At 60.5% G+C, this 23,414-nt stretch overlaps 1 protein-coding gene across 1 annotated transcript in view; it reads left to right on the top strand.

The window, feature by feature from the left end:
- The window catches only part of OBSCN (obscurin, cytoskeletal calmodulin and titin-interacting RhoGEF), a 226,432-nt gene extending 211,575 nt beyond the window's left edge, over positions 1-14,857 (top strand). The window contains exons 95-100 of the mRNA XM_065917289.1: positions 4,908-5,075; positions 5,475-5,577; positions 5,918-6,047; positions 6,709-6,817; positions 9,897-9,939; positions 13,015-14,857. Coding sequence (XP_065773361.1) covers positions 4,908-5,075; positions 5,475-5,577; positions 5,918-6,047; positions 6,709-6,817; positions 9,897-9,939; positions 13,015-14,134 — 1,673 coding nt within the window. The 3' untranslated portion in view covers positions 14,135-14,857. The remainder of the gene's footprint in view (positions 1-4,907; positions 5,076-5,474; positions 5,578-5,917; positions 6,048-6,708; positions 6,818-9,896; positions 9,940-13,014) is intronic.
- The last annotated feature ends 8,557 nt before the right edge of the window (positions 14,858-23,414 follow it).

Below are 23,414 nucleotides of genomic sequence, written 5' to 3'. Positions count from 1 at the left end.
ACACTCCCCTGCTGAGCTTCACTGTGTCAGCTTTCTGTCGGGGCCCTCACACAGACTGCCCACCTGCACGACTGACCTCAGTCTGCGGCCCCTCTGAGGTCAGGCTGATGCCGTATGGCCTAAAGCCCCCCATGCCCACCAGCTCACAGTGTAGCCTAGACTATCTGGTGAGTCTCAAAGTCTCAGGTAAACCGTGATATTCTCACTAGGTCTCATCTGGGCTGAAAGGTAAGTCCTGAGCTCTAGTCTGGTCCCAATAGCCGAGTCCACTCCAGGTTTTGGGGGATGGTCCCAGAGAAGTCCATCCTCCTATCCTGCTTGTCCACAACCAGTCAGGCGCATGTGTCCACCACGGATGGCTGAGAATGAGGTTGGAGAAGATACACAGGCCATTTTGCTGGGACATGAAAGGAGGGCCATCCCCGGCCCATGGGTAGGGCTTCAGATCAGAGTCAGTGGATGAAGTGACTGGTTCCCCTAGCACCCTGGGGGTCTTCCTTCTGGAGTCTTTGGGGTCCTGAAGTCTGCAGAGTTCCCTGCTGCCTTGCAGAACCCATGCAGTGCAACCCCACTTCCCCGCCATCCCTTCTCATATCAGACCTCTCACCTGTGAGGGTGGGTTCAGAGAGACAAACCCAGTCAATAGAAGTAGTTGAAAACAGGCCCCTCAGCCACCACCCTTCAGCTAGGCTGCCCTCAGGAGCGTGTGCCAGCTGGGCTGTGTCTGAGGGAAAGGGGGGTTGCACCATGCCCAAGAACAGTCAGGGTGGGATCCTGGGTTCCCAACTGTATCCAGACCATCGCTGTCTTTTTCATCTGGACCTTTACCCGGTGAGCAGCGTACAGGCTTAGACTCCTCTGAGGACAGCTGTGTCTGGGGAGTGGAGGAAGCAAGGGCCAGCAGGTGGTCAGTTCACGTTGGGCAGCCCCCGCGAATGACAGGTTCTCAGACTGCTGGTGGGCCAGGCGGCGCATACGGCCATGTGGTGTGGCCAGAGCTGGCGGTTCACTGAACCTTAAGCACCCTCACAGTTGGAGACACCCAAATGGTGAGAGACACCCATGTGCCAGGTGAGAGCGTCACCCTGGGCAGTCCCGTCTGGCATGCACCGGAACTCGGCCCCACGCGCAGCGCAGCTGCTCCACACAGGACTCCGGGGGTCTGGGTGGGAGCCCTGTCATGCTCTCATCTTGTCTCCATGGTTCATGGACCCGAGGAGGCGTGTCTTCAGCCCACCCATCTGTAGTCTGCTAAATGTCAAACTAAATAGCCAGAGTGTTCACAACATCTCACATAACCTTTGTCAGGAAAAATAGCATCTGGCAGGAGAAGGCAGACTCACCCACAAGCAAAACATCATTCATTTGGTGGAAGTTTGAGTGTTGGGGGCAGAAGGCCACCTTCTAATTCACCCCTGGGGCAGGGAGCCCCGGTGATGGTCTTGGTCCCTGCATGCCAGCAGGAAGGAAAAGCAGTTGGCCACAGTGCCCAGGACTCCTGCCAGGAGCTGTTCGCCTGCACAGGAGACCCCATTACGGCTGTCCTGTGCTCGCCAGATGGGGCCAGAGGAGCAGTGACTGCCCGCTTCCACTCTCTGTGGCTGTCCAGGGCTGCTGATTCTGGACTCGACCTCTCCTGTTAGCTGGGCTGTTTTCACATCTCCCAAGAGGCCGGCAGCTTCCTTTCTCCTGGGGTTCTGCTGGCAGTCTTGGCAAGTGACACGTTGCTGGGCTGGAGCTGGTTACACGCTCCATAGCCTGCCCACATGTAGGGCCTCGCCCCCGTCGTGTGGAGCAGGGTGTTCCAAACAACAGACACCAGGGTCCAGAGGTGGAAGCCATGGTCACAGCACCCTGACTTGGCCCCAAGGGGACAGTTTTCTTCTTGCTCTGTGGGAACCTTGCTCAAATCCCATCAGTGGAATCCAGACACCTATATCCAGCAGAGCCATCAAAATCTAAGCTCTCCCCGTGCCTGCATGCCTGGCATATCAGAGGGGCATGTTGGACCTCCAGTCCCTCTGAGCCCAGGGAGACCAAGTCTCACTTCTGATGATTTTTCTCTTAAAGCAGCAGTAAGGGTGGAAGAGGTGGAAGGGTGCAGGGATGGAAGAAGACGCACTTCTGTAGCTCAGTAATACCTAGTGTTTTGGGCTCACTCAGGTGAGGCGGCAAGATTGTCCCTAAAGATCCTATCTGTTTTAGCTTCAGGGACCCCTTGACTTACCAGCCACATTGCGTTGTTCTCAGGGGCTCTGTGTCCCTTGCCTGGCATGATGGTGACATTTTGGATGGGGTCCACTTAGCAGAGGTTTCTACCGGCCCAGAGCCGTGGCAGCATCTCCCATCCATTTTCTGGGTCTTCCCATGAAGGCTGAGTGAGGTGCCCAAGGAGGCAGGACCACCTGTCTGGCATTCATATCTCTCTGTATCACCTTCTCCAGCATGTCACCAGCATTCTAGACACCGTCCAGGTGTCATGAGTCCATGTGCCAGCTGTTGACCGTTCCCCATAGTGGTTTGTCTATGTCAGGGAGTTGTCCCAAGCCAGGGTTCACAGCAAACACCAGGGTCCTTTCCTGTTATCTCTAAAGGAATCCTTCATGTATTTGGTGCCCAGGCCTCTCATCCCTGAGTTCTAGCCCTGCTCCTGCCTGCCTTCTGCCCCAGGATTGGCGATGGCTTCCCCTTTGCACCCAGTGTGGGTGTGTATTTCTGTGACTGGACTCAGAAGGGCACAGAGACTTCCTGGGATTCACCATGGGTTCTAATGTTTGTTGGGAAGTGGGACTGACCCGAGGTGAACCAGCAATGTCTCCACTGTAGGGAGAGAGAATGCATCAGCCGAGGCACCATCCGGGAGACTTTGAACCCACTTCTCAGTGCTCGGCTTGGAGCTGCCTGCTCAGTCTCTCCATTCACAGGAAATAGCTGTTTCTTGCATGATGACCATGATGTTTGGGCAGTACGTCCACCACTGATTCCCATGGACACCCCTTCCCTCAGGTCTATTAACTGGTCCGCGGGCTGCCACCTTTCTCTCTTGGAATGGTGTGTCTCTTACAGTGTCCCTTCCTTGCTGCCAAAATTGCAAATCAGAAACTGAAGGACTTGAGCTACGTCTTGGCTTGCAAGCCAGCAAGCCAGTCGGCAAGCCAGTCAGCCAGCCAGATTACAAATATAAGACCCCAAGTCAGAGACCAAGCTTGTTTGTCACAGCAAAAGCAGCAGCATTTTGCATGGGCTTCCCATGCCTTGATCTGCACATCCAGGCACCAGATGTCAGCTTCAGCAGTGAACTGTTCCACAAGAGAGGAACCCTGAGTTTTAGGAGATACTGAACTGTTATGGGGCTGCTGGCGCATCTTCCCCTCCTTCCCTCCAAAGAGAAAAGTGACGTACGGCCCCAGAAGGCAGTCACATGTCTCACAGGGAAGGAAGCTGAGGCCTTTGTCTCTGCTGACATGGATGCCTCCTGGGGGAGGTTTCCAAGGAGGCAGGACCAGCTGTCAGGAAGCACCTACATCTCTCTGGATCACTTTCTCCAGCGTGTCACCAGCATCCTAGACACCATCCAGGTGCCACAAACCCGCGTGCCAGCTGTTGACAGTTCCCCTTAGAGGTTTGTCTGTGTCAGGGAGTAGGTGACAGGGAACACCTGTCTGTGGGTGTCTTTGCCCAAAGGGTCTGACTGTGCAGGAATGCCTGAAGTCCAAGGAGAATTGTTTTCTGACAGCAAGATGAAGGCTGAGAATTGACCACAGATTGACAGCGGGCTTCCCTGACAGCTCAGTTGGTAAAGAAAGAATCTACCTGCAATGCACGAGACCCTGGTTCAATTCTTGGGTCAGGAAGATCAGCTGGAAAAGGGATAGGCAACCCATTCCAATATTCTTGGGCTTCCCTTGTGGCTCAACTGGTAAAGAATTCGCCTGCAATTTGGGAAACCTGGGTTCCATCCCTGCATTGGGAAGATCACCTGGAGAAGGGAAAGGCTACCTACTCCAATATTCTGGCCTGGAGAATTCCATGGACTGTACAGTCCATGGAGTTGCAAAGAGTCACCCATGACTGAGCGACTTTCACTTTGCCTGACAGTGTCACTGGTGTCCTTGCCAAGGGCTATGTTGTGTGAGGTGAAAGCCAAGAGGTGTGGTTTGGGAAAAGATGGAAAGGGAAGCTCCTGGAGACAGAGAATGAGAAGAGCTCTTTCTTGGAATTACCATGCAGGGAAATAGGGTAGCAGCTGGAAGCTTTTGGTGAAGGGCGGGGGTATGTTTTTAAATTGTTACGTTTCTCTGTGAATCAGATGTCAAGATGTTTTAACTTAAACAACCCTGTTCAGAATGTACAGAGCTATTGGAAAGTGTTCATCTATGAAATTTTACATATTTATGGAGGAAAGATTTCTTCATAGTGAAAGATGCATATCTCCCCACCCCTCTCGCAGGAAGGAAATGTGGTACAACTGGAGATGTTAGTCAGATGGGCGTTTGGATGAGGATGATTAAAGAGATGGTGCTGTCTGAGTGTCTGCTAGGTGGGGTCAGTACCTTGGGGGAGTTGCAGAACCACTAATAAGTTGAGGGTCTTATTATCAGAAGGAGACGTCCTCTGGTGGGTTTGGGTCCCCCAGCCTGGCCCCCGCCTCCAGCTAAGAGCTGGCCTTTTAGAGGCCACACTGTGCACAGTGAGGTCTGGGGAAGTAGATGGTGCAGGTCAGTACCACCGCTCCATCCAGGGCTCCAGGTCAGCCTGGCCAGCTAGACCCTTGGCAGGGAGTCCACTGGCTGTTGTGTGATAGGGGTAGCTTCTTCCGTCAGACCCTGTGACTGTGACCCCCAGACAGGTCCAGCCTTTTGTCCCCGATGGTGTTCCCCCTGTGATGGCCCTCCCCTGCTTTCCAGATGGGAAGCCAGTGGAGGTGGACCCTCACCACATCCTCATTGAAGACCCCGATGGCTCGTGCGCACTCATCCTGGACAACCTGACTGGTGCTGACTCCGGCCAGTACATGTGCTTTGCAGCCAGTGCTGCTGGCAATGCCAGCACGCTGGGCAAGATACTGGTGCAAGGTGAGCCCTGAGGGGAAGGCCCAGGCCCCACCCTGTGGGCGTTGTAAAGGTATCAGCCCTGCTTGGGGGCATATGGATGGAGCTGCAGGGATGGCTGTGAATACCTGACAAGTCTGGGAGACTGACTGGCAGGGGTGGGGTCCGGTCCATCATGCTGTCTCTCTCTCAGTCTCTGTGCCTCTATCTGTCTACATCTCTGCCTCCACCTCCTTCTCTGTTTCTTTCTCTGTGTCCATCTCTGTTTATCTGCTTCTGTCTCTCTCTCTCTTTTTGTCTCTGTCTCCATCTCTGTCTCTGTTTTTCTCTCCGTGTGTCTGTCTCTGTCTCTGTGTCTCTCTGTTTCTTTCCCTCCGTCTCTCAATCTCTCTTTCATCTCCCCACGTTCCCTGGGCCCCGCAGTCCCGCCTCGGTTTGTGAATAAGGTCCGGGCAGTGCCCTTTGTGGATGGAGAAGATGCCCAGATCACCTGCACCATCGAAGGTGCCCCATATCCTCAGATCAGGTGGGCCAGGTGGCTTGGGGGTGGGGCAGCAGGGGGCGCGTGGGCCTGCCCTGGGGCTGTCCTGCCTGCCTGAGAGGTGCGGGTGGGCAGCCTGTTAGCTGGGTCAGGGCCAGCTACTCACAGGACCGCCGCCTGTCCGCTGAGGAGTGGGCGTGAGCGGGCTGCAGTTCCGAACACGGCTCTAGCTGCCGTGACGAGGACACAGGACCGCCTGTTCTTTGGGTGGGTGGCGTCCAGGAGGGTGGGCCCCGTAAGGATACTTGGAACTAGGGGATGGGTGAGGAGAGAGTCCTGAGCATGGGTGGGAGACGCACCTGACTGCGCTTGGGGCTGGCTGCAGATGGTACAAGGATGGCGCCCTGCTGACCCCTGGGGGCAAATACCAGACCCTGAGTGAGCCCCGCAGTGGCCTGCTGGTGCTGGAGATCCGGGCGGCGGGCACGGAGGACCTGGGCATCTATGAGTGTGAGGTGAGGTGGGGGGGCGCTGGGGCAGGGGGTTGGGGGCCCTGTCTTGGGGAATCCCGCCTGGTCACTACCATCCATGACCACCGTGAGAGAGGAGACCCCAGGCCACTGTCACCCATTGTCAGTGTGGAGAAGACAGGGGCGGAGGAGCAGGCCCCGGGCGGAGCCCCCTTGGTCCTCGTGACCTGGGGGCACTGGTGGAGGTCAGGGCAGGGCATGGGCCAGCCATGGCTCCTCCCGACCCTCAGACTCCTTCGTGCTGTTGCTGCTGGCAGCCTACAGGGGACACTGTGGTGCCTGCTCCCAAAGGCAATTCTCAGAGTCGGAAGCAGACCCCAGTCAGCTCTGGACCTGTGCTGGCCACACAGTGATTTAAATGTAAATCAGTTAAAGCTAACGCTTAAGTAAAGATTCAGTTCTAATTCATGTACTCAGAGCCCACGTGGCCACTGCGCTAGACGGGGCAGGTGGAGAGTGTACCCCCGTCCCAGGGAGCTCTGGTCAAGGGACACGGCACCCTTACCCATGTGGCCAGGCTCTGCGGCTCTTGAAATAGCTGTGGTGGGCCCTCCACGCCACCGCTGGCCTGTACGGCCTCAAGGAGGCTGCCCGGGGCCCTGGGGAGCCACGGGCTGGAGGTGAGCCCCTGCTCTGTGCCCCGCAGTTGGTGAACCGACTGGGCTCCAAACGGAGCCGTGCGGAGCTGCTCATGCAGAGCCCCGTGCTGCAGGCCCGGGAACAGCATCGCGTGGAGCGGCTCGCGGCCGTGGAAGGTGAGTGCTTCCGCGGGCAGTCTAGCCTGAGCTGGACCCCCCCAGGCCGGGGCAGGCCCGGGAGGGGTAGAACCCTCAGCCCTTCTCAGCAGAGCACACTTCCTGCAGAAAGGGAAGCACGTTCAGAGGAGGGGACTCAGGGGATGGGGGGCCAGCGCTGGCGGCCCGTCCCTGACTGGAGCAGCGTATGTGGGGGCCAGAGAAGGGTGGGCTGTGAACCAGAGCCTGGGAAGGGCTGATGGGGTTGTCTGAAGGGTCGGGGGGACCTCCTAAGCCTTGCTAATAACCATTCCTGGGGGGAATAACAAGTACATATGCAGGCCAGACCTGGGCCTGGAGCTGCCTGCCAGGCAGTGTTCAGAGAGGTCTTACAGGATGGGTGGCAGGAGCAGCTCCACAGAAGCAGGCTGCTGGGTCCCAGCTTGACTCCTGGGAGAGGGAGCAGTGTCAGCGGCATGATCCTTCCGCAGAGGGCGGCCCTGGCTGAGGAAAGGACAGGGTGCTGTGACTTGGCCTGTGCCAGGCTGGGAGGGGTCTGGGCTGCAGAATGGGCCTCACTAGGGAGCAGCATGCTCCCAGGCAGGAGGTGAAGGGTAACAGGATGCCTCCCTCCGTGGCTCCAGGGTCCCAACCAGGATGTCTGGGATGGGGAGGAGGGCATTTGGTGTCTGTTCAGTTCAGAGAGCGGCCTTCCAGGGCTTGCAGGGCGGGTGACAGCCTCTGGGAGAGTTTCTCCTGGTCTGAATGCACTTACCTGGAAGGGGCTGCCAGGACAGGGACTGAGCCTCCCATCCTCCGGGGCATGCAAGCGGAAGCTACACAAAAACACCTGGGGGAGCTCCAGCTCTCACAGTAGGGGGTGGGTTGGGATCTGTGTCTTCCCAAGTCCTGAAAGTTGGCTCCCCTGATGCCTTGAGCCCCCAGATCCAGTCCCTCCCAGGGTCCAGTGTGCGGGGTCTGCTGTCTGTCTGGACTCTCACTGAGTCAGCCATCTGGTGCCAGAAGCGCAAGCCTGGGGCCTTTCCCACTCTGTAGGGCCCGCCCAGAGACCCTTCCTCCCTCATGGGCAGGGGTCCTGTTCGTCAAGCCCCCAAGGGCACTGTCGAGCCGGCTTCCACTGGAGGCCCCCACGGCGTCTGCCGGCACTTCTGTCGTGCCCCTGGTGGTCTTATGTGGTGCACGGCAGGGCTCAGCACCCTGTCTCGGCAGCAACAAGCGCGTCCCATGGAATTCTCACTCCACCGTCACGATGGGCCTCTGTCTGGGCCCCGTGGATGCAGGGTCTGGAGCCGGGGCGGCACACCTATGTCGGATATGGCCTTGGTGCCTCACAAGGCGAGGCCTGTCTTCACAGCCCCTGGGACTGGAGCCCGCCGCCTCCTGCTTCCTAATCCTGTCCTGCTGCTTCATCATTAACCCAGTGGCTCTGCAGCCAGAACGGGCCGTGGCTCGCCCCATGGGGTGGGGCGCTGCCCCCTCGCTTGTGAAACTGTGCAGGGCCGAGAGCCCCGCTTGGCATGGCTGTAACCCTTCCATAGTCGCCAGTACTCACTGGATCCCAGAGCCGCTCTGGTGGCAGGTCAGATGGGGAACAAAGGTGCCAGGAGTGTAGCAGCCCACAGGGGCCCTGGCCACCACCCCCAGAAGCAACAGAATGAGTCCCCCGTCAGGGAGGATCAGGGCCCTGGATCACTCACTGTTCAGTGCGCAGGGGGTGGCCTACAGGCCACAAACGGGTTGGTGTTCTCTGGGCCCAACTTCGTCTAAAGACACAGGGCATTGTGGCAGCATCCCATCCTCTCTCCCAGTGGGCTCCCCTCTCCCCAGGAGGCTGCCTGCAGAAGCACATGCAGGCACACACACAGTCACACACATGTGCGTGCACACACATACATTACGGACACACATGTACATGCACGCACGCACACACGCATGCATAGGAAATGTGGCACCCAAGTGCCACACAGACGCAGCTGGGACATTTAATTCATGTTCGTCTAGTTGGAGACAAGGCTAAAATAGTCACGGTCATCTGGTCATCTAAAGAAGTCCTTTCCCACGTGGCACAAAATCCCATAGACTAAGAGGCTGTGTGCCCTGGGCCACGTCACTTGACTTTTCTGAGCTTCCCCCTCAGCTTTCCCCCAGTCTGGTGAGAGGGACTGTTGAGATGTATGGGTGCTGGTAGCTGGCGGGCTGCCTGCTCGCCCGCTGATGAGGCTGGGAGGGGCATATCTCTGGCAAGCTTGACCCTGCCCAGAAGCTACAGAGGAAGAGGCCTCCAGATGGTGGGGAGTAGGTGCTGCCGGGTCCTGGAGGAGTCCCGGGCTGTCTCTGGGGTGTGGGTCCCTGTCAGGAACCACAGGGCTTACCTGCTGGCTCCGGGGAGGAAGACAGCGAGGACAATCAAGAACAGTTGAGTGTGTGGGATGCTTCTGGCTCGCTCAGAGCCCAGCACCCTGCTCAGACATCCTCAGGTTGCTCCTGGAGGGCCTGCTGTGGCCTGATGCCCAGCACTCAGACGGGCTACCTCTAAGACTCCAGAGTCTCTCTGCGCTGGAGAGAGGTCCTTTGGTCTTAGAATTTTTTGTGAACTAGGCACCAGCCCTCCACATCCCAGTTTGGCTGCCAGACACAGGCCATTCCTTTCCCCTTTGTAGGCCTCGGTTTCTATGAAAAGAGGAACTTCAGGGCCTGACAAATACCCAGGGCTCCCTGGGTACATGGACTAAAGGAAGAGCTTGGATTTCTGTGTGGGCAGCCTGAACTAGGCACTTATTCTCCATGAAGCTCCTGCAAGACCCCTCGAGGGGCACAGGGCTTTCTGCCTCACAGGGGACACATGGTCACCGCCATGCCTCATTCCCCAGACCCCAGAGGAGGCACTGTCACCGTTTCAAAGGTGAAGGGCCTGGGGCTCTAAGCCGAGACATTCCTCCCGGGGGGTGCACAGTCAAGCAGGGTTTGGAGCCAGTGTCCTAAGCTGAAGGAGTTACCACACTGCCGGTCCACTCGGATAGCTCAGCCCCCAGCACTGGCTGATCTGTAACCCTCGCTATTCCGAATGTTTTCTTTGTAGTCACTGAGCAGGAGACTAAGGTCCCCAAGAAAACCGTCATCATGTAAGTGCAGGCGTGTTCCTAACCTTCCCTCTGACTGCAGTGCTCCCTGCATGCCCGCTAACCTTCCCGGATCTTGCCTGTGCAGCCTGGCCCCTAGCTTGCGTGACTGCTTGCTCCCATGGCCTTTGTCCACCACGCAGACTGCCAGTACTTTGCAGACACTCCCAGGGCATTCACCTCCCCTTGAGACCTTGGCTACCACATTTCAAAGCTGTCCCTTCCAGGGTCCAGGTACCCTCTCCATGGCTCTGTTGTCTCAGCAGGGTCGACTTATTCTGCACGTCCCAGGGCTCACCCAGGGCGTGGACTCAGTCATACTAGTCAGGGAAGAGCAAGGCCTGAAAGCTTCCTCTCCAGTGTGCTGGAGGCAGAATGCTGCCATCTAGTATTCTAGGACCTAGAGCATTGTCCAGGGGAACTTTCTGTGATGATGGAAGTGATCTCTATTTACACTCCACTCCAGCAGCCACTACCTGCATGTGGCTACTTAGCCTTTGTCTAGTGTGGCTGAAGAATTGGATTTTAAAATTTATTTAATTTTAGTTAATTTGATTTTAATTAAAATAGTGTAACCTTAGTGAACAGTACAGCTCTAGGGTCCTTAGAGGTCTCCAAACAGCCCTCACATTGAGAAGGTGGGAAAACTGAGGTTCAGGGAAGAGAGAAGCCTTACTCAGGGCGGCTCATGATCAGAAGCTGGTTGAGAACTCCTTTCCTTGATGCCACAGCCACTGTCCCCTTCTCCATTCTCCAGTGCCTTCAAGGCTGAGGAAAAGCCATACATATCGTTGATAATTAAATAATACAAGAGGTACAAAGCAGTCCAGAGCTAGGTGAATATGCAGAAGGCAGGACTGGTTTTGACCTGGATGATCTGGAAAGATTTGCAGTCGGAGATGTATGAAGTGGAAGGGTGGAAGAGCTTGCAAAAGCCAGAAGGTGATAGAAACTATGATTTCCTAAAGCCAGATGTCTGGGAGGCTGTAAGATGGGGAACCTCTTAATTCCCCCTAGGCAGAAGACCTCCTGTAGGGGCCTGCAGCTGGTAATGCTGCTGCAGAAGCCATCTTCAGACATTGGGTAGGTCCTGGGTCAATCCTTCCCTGACTTTCTCCCTTCTCCCCCAGAGCAGAGTGCGACTTCACAGTAGATGGGACTGCTTGGGGCAGAAAGAAGTCCCATCCCTGGAGGTCTGCAGCCATGCCAGAGCTCCTATAGATCAGCTCTACATTTCATCTGTGAGGGAAGCATTGTCATCTACATTTTATGAATAAAAACATGAAGGAGCAGAGATGGGGCCAGGCAGCCTCACTGGGGACTCATGCATATGGGAGGCTGGACTAGGTAACTTACAAGGCGTCCTCACGTCCAGTCTTTTCCAGGCTTAGGGAGGTAGTAGCCATCACCCTACAAGGACATGTACCCCCTCACCTGAGGAGTGGAGAGCGGCAACTGCCTGGCACCGCACCTCCCAAGGGCACAGCACACAGTGAGGAGCTCTGGGGAGCCACGGGTACCAGAAGGAGACGGCTTGGAGAGCAGCTCTTGCCACCTGGCAGCCTCCAGTGCTGTGCTGCTGGCCTCGGGGCAGGAGGCCTCCGCGTCCTCATGGGGGCAGCAGTGAGCCGGGCTCGGGGGAGCGTTTAGGAGGAGGGGACTCACTGTCTTGCCTCAGCAAATCAGGCCGCTTGAGGCCAGAAGGTGGGTCCTTGCCCAGGTCGCCCTGACATTTGGGCAGTCTCTGACTCAGGAACAAGCCTCGTATGAAGCAGAAAGGCGGGCCTGTGGCCCTGAATAGGCCGTGTCTCCATGCCTCAGCTTCCCAACCAGTGAAGGGGGCACCGCGCTTCCCCTTGACCAGGGGAGGGCCAGTGGAGGCAGGATCTGTCATCCCTCTGCACCCCGAGGCGTGGCCACACAGCTCTGTGCCCATGCCCACGAGTCATGGCTCCCAGCTGGAGCCGTGAGTTAGCCAGAAGTAAAGCTCAACAAGAGAGAGACAGAGTCCTAGTCATTGCAGGCAGCTGGTAGCAGCACTGAGTTGTCACCACATGCATGCCAGATCACTCTTCCTGAGCCCAAGAGGAAATGCAGGTCCTAGGGCCCAGGAGAGCTGTTACTGAACCTGTTCCTGCTCCCTGCCTGTTACTCATTTCACCCTCAGTACCTGGCACACTAGGGTACTAGTTGGCAGAGGAGGGCCTGGGCTGATGGGTGGACTTCTGACTCTTGGCTTTGGGAGAGTCTCAAGCCCTTTTTCAACCTCGTCTGCACCTGTCAAAGGGGATCAGACGCACTTCCCAGAATTGCTGTGAGGTTCCTGGCCAGAGCCCCATGCACACTCACATGCACATGGACTTGAGTTCTCTCCCCTCATCCCCCTGCATCCCCATCTGACCTCACGGGCTGAGCTCACACCACCCATAATGGCAAGGCCATGCCCAGAGGCAGGTGTCTGCTAGGCCTCACATCCCAGACCCAGAGGCCCAAAGCACGGGCTGCAAGTCCAAACTCTGGCGCTCCCCCGGCTCCGCAGTCCCTGACGAGGATCTCTGAGGCACCTGCCCTCTGAGAAGCACCCCAAACCCCCGCCACCCTCCTGCCATGATACGGAGCACGGAACAAGCGTGGGACTGACGAGGAACGCGGTGTGGCTTGTCCCTGCACCCCGTCCCTCAGCTCTGTAAGGAGGGTTGGTGTCTCCAGAACGAGACAGTCACACATAGGAAGGGAGATTGGCACGTGACGTTACAGACCCATCTGAGGTGGAAGAGACCTGAGTGACTGCATGCGCCTCCTCCCATGCCTCACCTCTCATTTTGAGATCTATACACTAGAGCCCAGGTGTACGCAGATGGCCAGATGAAACTGTGCTTTGGTACTTTGGTTCTTTGGGTGGGGATCTGGAGACTGGGCTCTGGCGCATGCGTAGGAGTCTGTTTATGCAATTTCACCACTTGCCTGCTTGGACACTAACCTGACCTCCCTTGCTGGCCCCTGAATGTGCTGACCGCAAGGGCGCTGGGCGAGGCTGTGGGTCTCTGTGCCCATCTCCTCTCGGCCCTCTCCCCACAGAGAGGAGACCATTACCACTGTGGTGAAGAGCCCCCGTGGCCGACGCCAGTCCCCCAGCAAGTCTCCCTCCCGCTACAGTCACCCCGCCAGCCTGCCCAGGCCAGGCCTGCTGGCTCCTGAGCTGCCGCCCTCGCCAGAGGCCAGCAGACCCTCCAGGCCCGAGGCAGAGCCAGGCTGGCGGCCCGCTGTGCCCACTCTGTTCGTGACGGAGCCTGAGACCCACACGGCAGGCCTGCCGGGGGGCACCAGGCCCCAACCCAAATGGGTGGAGGTTGAGGAGACCATTGAAGTCCGGGTGAAGAAGGCTGGCTCAAAGGGTGCGTCTCTGGCCAGAGAGACGCCTGGCAGCTCTGAGGAGCTTCGCTTCACGCTGCCTGGAAGGGTGTCTGGAGGAGACCCAAATACAAACAACTCCAACAACAAGCTGCTGACCCAGGAGCCCCCGGCCACGGTCACTGCTGGAGAGCCCCTAATCTTCTGCGTGGAAACGGGGCCAGAGAGCCCTGAGCCGTCCCCTCCCTGGGGTGATGAAGAGGAAGCCCCCCTGGAGGAGGAGAGAGATGCCTCCCAGGGGGAGGAGCCGCTGGGTGCTGATGGTCTGCAGGGCCGTGACCCCAAGATCCTCATGCACCATGGCCGTGCCCTCACCCTGGCAGACCTGGAGGATTACGTGCCCCGGGAAGGGGAGACCTTCGGCTGCAGTGGCCCCAGGCCGAGTGCTGCTGATGACCCGCCCTGCGAAATCTCGGTGCTGCAGAGAGAGATCGGCGAGCCCACCGTGGGGCAGCCCGTCCTGCTGAATGTGGGGCGCCCCCCAGACTCCCGGGCCCCCCCTGGCTGCTTCGGCCGCGTGCCCAGGCCCCGGGAGGCATTTCCATTGGGGCCGCAGGGCCGGGGCCCCACGGGCGTCTCCTTCTACTTTCGGGAGGCCCGGGCCAGAGATGCCGCGACCCAGAAGCCTTCCTTCTGCACTCAGGTTCAGCGCTCTGCGGACAGCGGCCAGAGCAGCTTCAAAACCGAGGTTTCAACCCAGACGGTCAGCTTTGGGACTGTGGGGGAGACTGTCACCCTACACATTCGCCCAGACCGGGATATGGACCCCAGCCCCTCCCAGGGCTGAGGCCAAGACCCGCAGGGACGGGGTGGCTGGGGCTGAGATGAAAGACTCTTGGACCTGGGACCCCGCTGACGAAGCTGCCCTGCTTGCACGGGGCGCGGGGAAGAGGAAAGCGGCGTTGGGACCTGCCCGGCACCAGCATCAACTCACCTCTCAGCCATCTTGGGTTTCCAGTCAGGAGAGAGTCCCAAAGCTGGCACGCCTCGGACACGGGTGCTCTGACCTCCCCTGGCTGTCCACCAACTCAGGATTCCAGCCTGCCGTCCCCTTCCAAACCAGGCGATTCCTACCTCACAGGACTTGGTCGTCACCTGAGGACGGTGCACGCATCCGTGATCTCAGAGGCTCCTCAAGCTGCTCTGAGAGCACGGACCGGACTGACTTGCAGGCTGCCACTCTGGGCTCCAGGTTGCAGACACAGGGAAGGCGCTCGGGCATCCTTCCTGCTCTGTTCACCAGGCAGGGGCCACAGGGGCCCTGCGTGTGCCAGCTTAGGCTGCAGTCCCAGTGTCCAGGCCTGGTCCAGCCCTGGCTCTCACCCAGGCTGTGGGTCCCCTCAAACCCCATCTTAGCCCTGGACACCTTTCTTGGCCTCCAGGAGGCCTGTGTGGGGCTCAGCTCTACAGGCCCTCCTGGGCCTTCTCAGCAGGGTGGAGCAGGGTCTGTGCATGGGAAGCAGTCCCATCAGTCAACCCTGATGATGCTAATAAACCGGTTCCTTGCATTGCCTCTGCTTTTCTCATTTTTGCTTCTCCACCTGGTGGTTCCGGCGTCTCAGGAGGGAGGGACCCTCCTGGCCCAGGAGACCCTGCAGACCAACCAATGGACAGCCCAGGCCCTTTCCACTGGCAGCCCTGGGTGGACACCCAGCGTCAACCTGTGGGTCCTGGTCAGTCCTACGGGTCCTGGGTGGAGGCGTGACAGCTCGCCTATCCAGCTTGCCCACATATGGGCTACGGGGCTGGTCACAGGTGCACACAGTGTGGCCGCAGTGTCCATAGTAGTTGCCCCCAGGCTGCTGGTGGTCAAGCAGGTCATCCTGCGTCCCGTGAGCCTGGGTCCTTTGTCAGAGCCATGTGGGCATGATGGGTCAGGGGTCCTGACAACCTCCTTGGGGTGGGGAAGCACAGGATGGTCGCCCCAGCACCACAGACCACAGACAGAAAGCAGCCTGCCCAGTGGCCTCTTCAGCCTGGGGGGGCTCAAGAATGTAGCAGATCAACAGGAGGGAGGCTCTGGAGCATGGGAGAGTGCTCCATAGAGGGGGCCTTTCTGGAAATGGAGTGGTGGGTGTCCCAGAACAGCCACAGGGGGACTGGCAGTCAGGTGGAGGAGGAGCTGAATTAGGGGCTGAGGGCAGGAAGCCAAGCGCCTGGAGGGTCTGAAGCTTCCCTTGGGGAGTTATGTGGGGGGCTGGGCAGCAACCAGGTGAGAGTGTGGTGGTCTGGGTAGGGCTGCTGGGTGGGGAATGGGGGCTGCCCTCGGAGGCAGGAAGGCAGCCCACCCTGTAAGGAGCTCTCGGCTCCTGATCTGGCATCAGGCTGTGCTTAGCTTTCCTGGAACGTGGGGCTGGACCCACCTGGGCCTGGGTGACCTAGTTCCCTGAGATCCAGAGTGGGATACAGAGCAAGGCCAGCCAAGGATGACGGGATGGGACTGAGACCGAGGGGCCGCGCAAAGTGGACGGTGGGGATCCAGGCCCAGCTGTCCCTGTGGGAACTGACGTTCTCATGAGGGCATCTGGGCGACACCCTGGGGGTGGACCAGTCTAGCACTTGCTGCCTGGAGTGCCATCTCTGGCACAGACCCCCTCTCAGGGGCCTCCACCTTCCGCACTTCCTGAACCCAGCGGGTGGGAAGGGTTGCCCTCATCTCAGCAGTGTCCCCCTCGCGGGCCCCGGCCCCCCTTACTCCTGTGCGTCGACCTGCCTCTCCTACAGACGCTGCCGTCCCAGCCCCCGCTGCCCCGGGGCAGGAGAGCACGCCCATCCAGAGGACACAGACGTGCCCTGAGGCTCCAGGACCTTCCACAGGGGATCACAGCAGCCCCAGCCCCAGCCCTGGGGGGCCGCCTGCACTCCAGGAGGCCAGCCCGGAGCCCCCAGCTGTGGAGGCTAGGGCTGCATCTGGTGAGGCCTGGCAGAAGGGTGAAGGCAAAGTACCCCTGCTTCCGGGACCCCTGCCCCCACCCATAACAGCCCCTCCTTTCTGACCCTACCTTGGTTACTTTGGGTGCCCTCCCCTGGGGGTGAGCTGGCAGAGCCTGAGGACCCCCAACATTCTGTTGGCTCTACATGTCGGGGGTCCTGGACAAGGCCTGCCCCTCGCTCAGCCTATGGAACTGGATGCCAGGATGGGCTCCGGGAGGTCCTGCCCACTCTTAGCATGTGGCCCCCTGTGGTCAGCCCTCAGCCTGGGTCCCCGGTGCTCCTGGGGAGGAAGGGAGAGGAGGAGAGGAAGGGCGTGGGAATGGGGAGGAGGGGCAGGGGAGGGGGAGACTAGGGAAGAGCTGGGGGAGGAATGGGGGGGAGGAGGAGGAGGGGGAAGAGGGGAGGGAGTGGAGGGCAAGGAGGAGGACAGGAAGGGGCAGAAGTGAGCGCAACCCCGGTAGACCAGACCCCGGGGTGTGCTGCGGGGGCCCTACCCCCGGCCCAGGGGCTGAGGTGCCCCTGCGCGGTTGGGGCGCTGAGTCTGTGCTCAAGGACCCTGTGCTCTTGGAGTCCCTGCTCTTCCTGTGCTCCTGTCTGCTGGGCCCCGGAGGTGGATACAGAGGCCTGTCCTGGGGAATTGTCCCCGGCCCTGTCCCGGGTTCCATCTCACCGGGCCCCTTGCCTCCCACCAGGTGAGCCTCTGAAGGTGCCTCAGCCCCACTCCCACGAGGGCCTGGAGCAGACGGCTCAGGCACACGCTGAGGTCCCGGAACTTACGGTGCCCATCCGGTAACCTCCCAAACTGGCTGGGGGGTGGGGCAGGGTGGGGCATGGGAAAAGGAGAGCAAGGGGTGGGATCACAGCACCCCTGCACTCTCCTTACCAGGGCAGGGGGAGGCCACCCCTGGGGCAAGGAAAGTGGGGGGGGGAGCTCGCTTCTTTACCTAGGACTGGGGCCACGGGCTGTATATCCCCTCCCAGAGAGTCTCCTGCAGCCCCCTGAGTAGGCAGGGGGCAAGAACGCCATCTTGGCCTCCCACGCCCCAAGAGTGGAAGGGCGAGGCAGACAGCTAATTCCACTCCATGCCCCAGGATGGAGGGCCCTGCCTGGCCAGGAGCAGGTGAGCTCTGGGACGTCCACAGCCACGTGTTCACGGAGACCACACACAGGACGTACGTGTACCAGACCAGCGACACGCCTGCTGCAAGTAGGTGGGGGCCTGGCAGGTCGCACGTGTGCCTTCCATGCCCCAGGCTAAGGAGAGATTTCCATGGAAAGGCCGGCAAAGCCACCTGGCACATCCCAGCCTTACTGTGGCCAGGGCCCCTGCTGCCTCTCTGCTTGGGTCCTCTCAGAAGGCATCACTGGGAGGGGAGAGGAGGCAGCAGTGACTGGGACATCAGGGCCTTTACCCCATGCAGAGCTGGCATAGTCTTGTGGCCTGCCCTCAGAGAGCTGAGGCTGAAGCAGGAAAGACAGGGGCTACATTTCTGGACCGTCAGGGATGGGTCCCTTCCCTTACAGGCAGCTGGGCTCCTTCACCCTGGAGTATGTCTCAGGGCCTTCCTGCCCAGGACAGCAACCCACACCGGGGTTGCTGCCAGTCCACCCATGTCTGGGTCTCTGTGAATGGAGGCCAGGCATCAGAAGATTTCAGTGCAGGACAGGCTGTGGCGGACGCAGCCTGGCTCCTGCCCACCAGCTGCTTCCCCCACCCCAGGCCCCCCGTCCATGCAGGTCACCATTGAGGACGTGCAGGCCCAGAGCGGCGGTACGGCGCAGTTCCAGGCTGTCATTGAGGGCAACCCGCAGCCCACAGTGACCTGGTACAAGGTAGGGCCAGGCCTGGGTGAGGGCCTGCCTGCGGGAGGGGCAAGGTGTGATGCCCCCTCTGGACTGGGCATGGCGCTCACCGAAGGTCAGGCTGGGCCGTGGTGCTGGGGTCCCCCAGGGTGAACTGATGGCCTCCCCACCCTCCCGTGTCTCCAGGACGGCACCCAGCTGGGAGCTGACCCCCGGCTCAGCCAGCAGCAGGAAGGGACCACCTACTCCCTGGTACTCAGGGACGTGGCCCAGCACGACGCGGGTGTCTACACGTGCCTGGCCCACAACCCTGGCGGCCAGGTGCTGTGCAAGGCAGAGCTGCTGATCCACGGGGGTGAGTGCGGGACCCCTTCCCAGGCCTTGTCTTGGCTCCATGCCGGTGTGGGGGCCATGGGTATGCGGGTCCCCTGAGCTCTCACAGGTTCAGGCACAGGAAGCTGCTCCAGCATGAAGTTGGGGGACAGAAGGGCTGGGTGATCATCTTTACTCACTCTTACAGCCTCCCCTTCCCTGGCTACGCGGGACAGTGAGCGCAGCTCTAGGAGGAAACTGCACTCCTTTTATGAGGTCATGGAGGAAATTGGAAGGTACCGTCCCTATCCCAGCTCCAGGAGCCTCGTCGGCTAGAGCCCCACCCCCCTAAGACTCGCAGGCCCAGCCTCCCAGAGTTCCTATGTGCCAATTTACGACCAGAAGCCCCCAGCCCTCCCGCCCACTGCACCCCTACCATCCCCCCTTAGAGCTCACTGAACTCCCTCAACCCAGAGCCCTGCCTCCCCAGCCCTTACCCTCTGGAGCCCCTGCCTCCTGCAAATGCCCGTCCACAGAGTACCCGCTGCCCATGCCAACTTGGCCTCCTCCAGTGCCCACTGCTGCAGCCCCTGCTCTCCCGGCACCTCTCCTCTCAGGAAACGGCCTCCCCCAGGAGCCCCGCCCCCAAGCCCTGCCCCCAGGAGCCCCGCCCCCAAGCCCTGTCGCCCCAGGAGTCCCGCCCCAAGCCCTGCCCCCCAGGAGCCCCGCCCCCAAGCTCTGCCCCCAGGAGTCCCGCCCCCAAACTCTGCCCCCCAGGAGTCCCGCCCCCAAGCCCTGCCCCCCTAGGAGCCCCGCCCCCAAGCTCTGCCCCCAGGAGTCCCGCCCCAAGCCCTGCCCCCCAGGAGCCCCGCCCCCAAGCCCTGCCCCCCCAGGAGTCCCGCCCCCAAGCCCTGCCCCCCAGGAGCCCCGCCCCCAAGCCCTGCCCCCCCCAGGAGCCCCGCCCCCAAGCTCTGCCCCCAGGAGTCCCGCCCCAAGCCCTGCCCCCCAGGAGCCCCGCCCCCAAGCCCTGCCCCCCCAGGAGCCCCGCCCCCAAGCTCTGCCCCTCCCAGGAGCCCCACCCCCCAAACTCTGCCCCCCAAGGAGCCCCGCCCCCAAGCTCTGCCCCTCCCAGGAACCCCACCCCCCAAACTCTGCCCCCCCCCCAGAAGCCCCGCCCCCAAGCTCTGCCCCCAGGAGCCCCGCCCCCAAGCTCTGCCCCCAGAGCTCCCAGCGCGCTGTGCCCTCCCTCCAGGGGTGTTTTCGGCTTCGTGAAGAGGGTGCAGCACAAGGGCAACCAGATGGCCTGCGCTGCCAAGTTCATTCCGCTGCGGAGCAGGACGCGTGCCCAGGCTTATCGAGAGCGGGACATCCTAGCTGGCCTGAGCCACCCGCTGGTCACTGCGCTGCTGGACCAGTTTGAGACCCGGAAGACCCTGATCCTCATCCTGGAGCTGTATCCACCTCACCCTGAGGGTGCCAGGTGGCGGGGCGGGAGGTGGGGGGGAGTGCCCTGGCAGACAGGGGTCTGCAGGGCTGGGTGGGGCCTGTGGTGCTGGTGATCCCAGGCCCAACTGCCTGATTGGGGCATCCTGTGCCGCTGGCAGTGCGATGCTGCCTGACTATCTGCCCACCCCCCGGCCCCCACACGTACTGCCACCGCACAGAGCTCCCAGCTCCCAGTCCCTTGGTGAGGAATTTAGGCATGGCTTCATTGAGAAGTCTGTCTCCCCCTGCTCCCCGCATTGGCCTCCAGCAGGAAACCTGGGCTTCTTACCTGTCTTCGGCATGCCCCAGGCACTGATGCATCTTTGCCAACTCATGCTCCAGAGAGGGGCACACGCCCCCACCCACCCACCCACCCATCCGTGCGCGTGGCCCAGCTGGGGGTCTCGCCACACCCCCACCTCCCCCTTCAGCATCGCCTGCAGGAGTCGGGGTGGCGTGCCACTCCCACTCTGCTGCCTCCCACTGTCCTCCGTCCCTCTACTTGGGGGGCTTTTGTCCTGCCCTTCCTCCTCAACCGCGAGTACTAGCCTCCCCAGCATAGTCCCACCCCCGCCTGGAGATAAGACTCCCCCCAGGCAGCGCACGGCTGCGAGGGTTCCAGAGCCTAGAGCTTTCCTTGACAGACTCCCAGGTGTTCGTCGGAGGAGCTGCTGGACCGCCTGTTCAAGAAGAGTGTGGTGACCGAGGCCGAGGTGACTGCTGCCTGGCTGCCCACCCAGCTGCAGGGCTGCGTGTGGGTCTGGCCAGGCCTCCCGCTGCCCCAGCCCAGACCAGACCAGCTCCCAACAGAGTACTCCCCCTCAGAGACCCTCATGGGCTGCTGCAGCTCCTGTTGGCTCTCAAAGCCCTCTGGTGGCCAGGACTCCCTGCTTCTCCACCCCCGACAGCACTGACCAAGCTGCCCAGCCCTTGCCTGCTCCCCCAGCCCCCTCCCGCTTTCCTCAAGCTGCTCCATACACCCAAACCCATCCACCTGGGGGCCCAGAGGAATCTCCCAGCTACAGGGCTCCCTGGGGCTTTGCACGGAACCTGTCCTGCAGTAGCTCCCCCGAACCCCAGGCTCAGATCTAGAGAGAAGTGCAGGTCCTGTTGGTGGGAGCAGGCAGGGAAGTGAGGGGAGGGGTGCTGGAGGCTGGCCGGCTCACCTGAGCACCAGCTCTGCCGCAGGTCAAGGTCTACATCCAGCAGCTGGTGGAGGGGCTGCACTTCCTGCATCGTCAAGGCATCCTTCACCTGGACATAAAGGTACGTGGCTCCCTGCTGCCCCCAAGCCCCAGGAGCTGCTGGGAGCCTGGGGCCTATAGGCTGAGGGGGTGAAGGCCCAACACTTCCAGTTCCCTCTGAGGACCTCCTCACCTCTGGGGACAGGGAGCTCACCGCCTCACACACAGCCCCCACCTTCAGGTGGGGGGCAGCTCTGATGGAGCAGAAGCTATCCCCGAGGGCGCTGAAACCTGCTCTCGGGGCTGCCTATGGTCTCATGCTGGCCTCACCCTCCTGCAGGGGTAGCCCCTCAGAGACCCCTGAGTGTCCCCAGGCCTGGGAGCCCTGGAGGTTCCTTCCTCAGGGTGTAGTCACCCACTCCCGACTCTGCCTGACAGCCCCCCAACATCCTGATGGTGCATCCTGCCCGGGAAGACATTAAAATCTGTGATTTTGGCTTTGCCCAAAAAATCACCCCGGGAGAGCCACAGTACAGCAAGTATGGCTCCCCTGAGTTTGTGGCCCCCGAGATCATCGAACAGACCCCTGTGAACGAGGCTTCTGACATCTGGTGAGTTGGGGGGCGGGGGGGCGGGCCTCCACCTCCCCATCGGACCAGGTCTGGAGAGACTCACAGCTGTAATTTTGTTCTGCAGGGCCATGGGGGTCATCACCTACCTCAGGTGAGCAGACCCCTGCTCCTGTCAGCTCTCTCCTCCAAAGCCAGCCCAGACCCCTCCTCAGCAGGCCAATGGGAAGCTGTTGAACTGCTAACTGCTCCCTGGCTCAGAGACGCAAGACCCGAGGGGCAGCTATCTTGGGAACATGCCGTCCGCCAGTTCTGATATGGGCTTTCTGCCAAGCGCTTCTCACTCACACCCTGTCACAGAGGACCTCTGCTAGGTCATGGGCAGAGCACGGAGCTCTTTCCCTAAAGGGTTCAGGTAGTTTGTCCAGAGGTCCCTTTTAACAGCTATTGCTGCCCCGAGGGCATTAGTGGTGCAGACTGAGCCTGGATTTACTCTGCAGGTAGACCCCTGATCACCACCTCAGGCTAAGTCCAGGTGCCAACTCAAGGTGACGCTTGATCCCTTATCCCAGGCCAAGCCTGGATCCTCACCCCAGCCTAAGACCAGATACCCACTGCAGGCTTAGCCTGGATCCCAGCTCCAAGCTGGATCTCTGGGCAAATCTGAGACACGTGCTGGGATTCTCAGGGCTGAAGGAGAGAGGTGTCAGGAGGCATCTCCAGTCAGGGCTGGGAGCCCCTAGTCACTACCATCCCCATGAGACCCCTGTCCTGGCAACCTGCCTCCCATGGATCCAGAAATTCAGGTCACAGCTGAAGGCTAGCCATGCCTCTGCTTCCAGCCTGACCTGCTCATCCCCATTTGCTGGAGAGAGTGACCGAGCAACCCTTCTGAATGTCCTGGAAGGGCGGGTGTCCTGGAGTAGCCCCATGGCCACCCACCTCAGTGAGGATGCCCAGGACTTTATCAAGGCTGCTCTGCAGAAGGCCGTGGGGTGAGTACACACATCTGAGGTCCCGGGCTTGCCTCAGTGACCAGCTGACCTCGGCCTGACCTGGACCTTCCTTTCCTCCCCCAGGGCTCGGCCCAGTGCTGCCAAGTGCCTCGCCCACCCCTGGTTCCAGGTGAGTAGGCTGAACGTGGGCTGGCCTGGCTCACAGCGGGGGAAAATGAGGCCAAGAGGAGTGGGGGCCTTCCTGGGCTGCAGGATGCCCCAGGGGCTCCCCCCACCCCCAACGTGGCTCTCTCACCTGGGCACCCCCAGAAGTCTGTGCCCGCGGAGGAGGCCCACTTCATCAACACCAAGCAGCTGAAGTTCCTCCTGGCCCGCAGTCGCTGGCAGGTGAGCTGTGCTGCCTTGCGGAGGGCTGAGGGGGCGGGGTGCAGAAGTGGTCAGAGGCCAGAGAGGGAAATGAGGCCCAGACGGCTGGCTCTGTGTCCCTTCTGGGTCTGCAGAGCAAGGGAGTGGGGCCAGGCACCCTTCATTTCAAGTCTTTGCTCCCTGAGCCACTGGGGTGAAGCGGGGCAACATGCAACATCTCTGCCAAGGTGGGGACAAGATGACAGAGCCCTGGGGACCACGTGTTTTATGGCCCACCGTTCCCTGAGCTCCCCTCTGGCCTGGGAAGCAGCCGGTCCCCTGCTGACGGCCCCCTGTCCTCCACGCCCCCAGCGCTCCCTGATGAGCTACAAGTCCATCCTGGTGATGCGTTCCATCCCGGAGCTGCTCCAGGGCCCGCCTGACAGCCCGTCCCTCGGGATTGCCCGGCACCTGCGTG

The sequence above is a fragment of the Muntiacus reevesi genome, chromosome 1 (genome assembly GCF_963930625.1).
Source record: "Muntiacus reevesi chromosome 1, mMunRee1.1, whole genome shotgun sequence".
NCBI lineage: Eukaryota > Metazoa > Chordata > Mammalia > Artiodactyla > Cervidae > Muntiacus > Muntiacus reevesi.
Note: the sequence above shows the minus strand (reverse complement) of the source record. Positions and strands in the feature narration are given on the sequence as shown.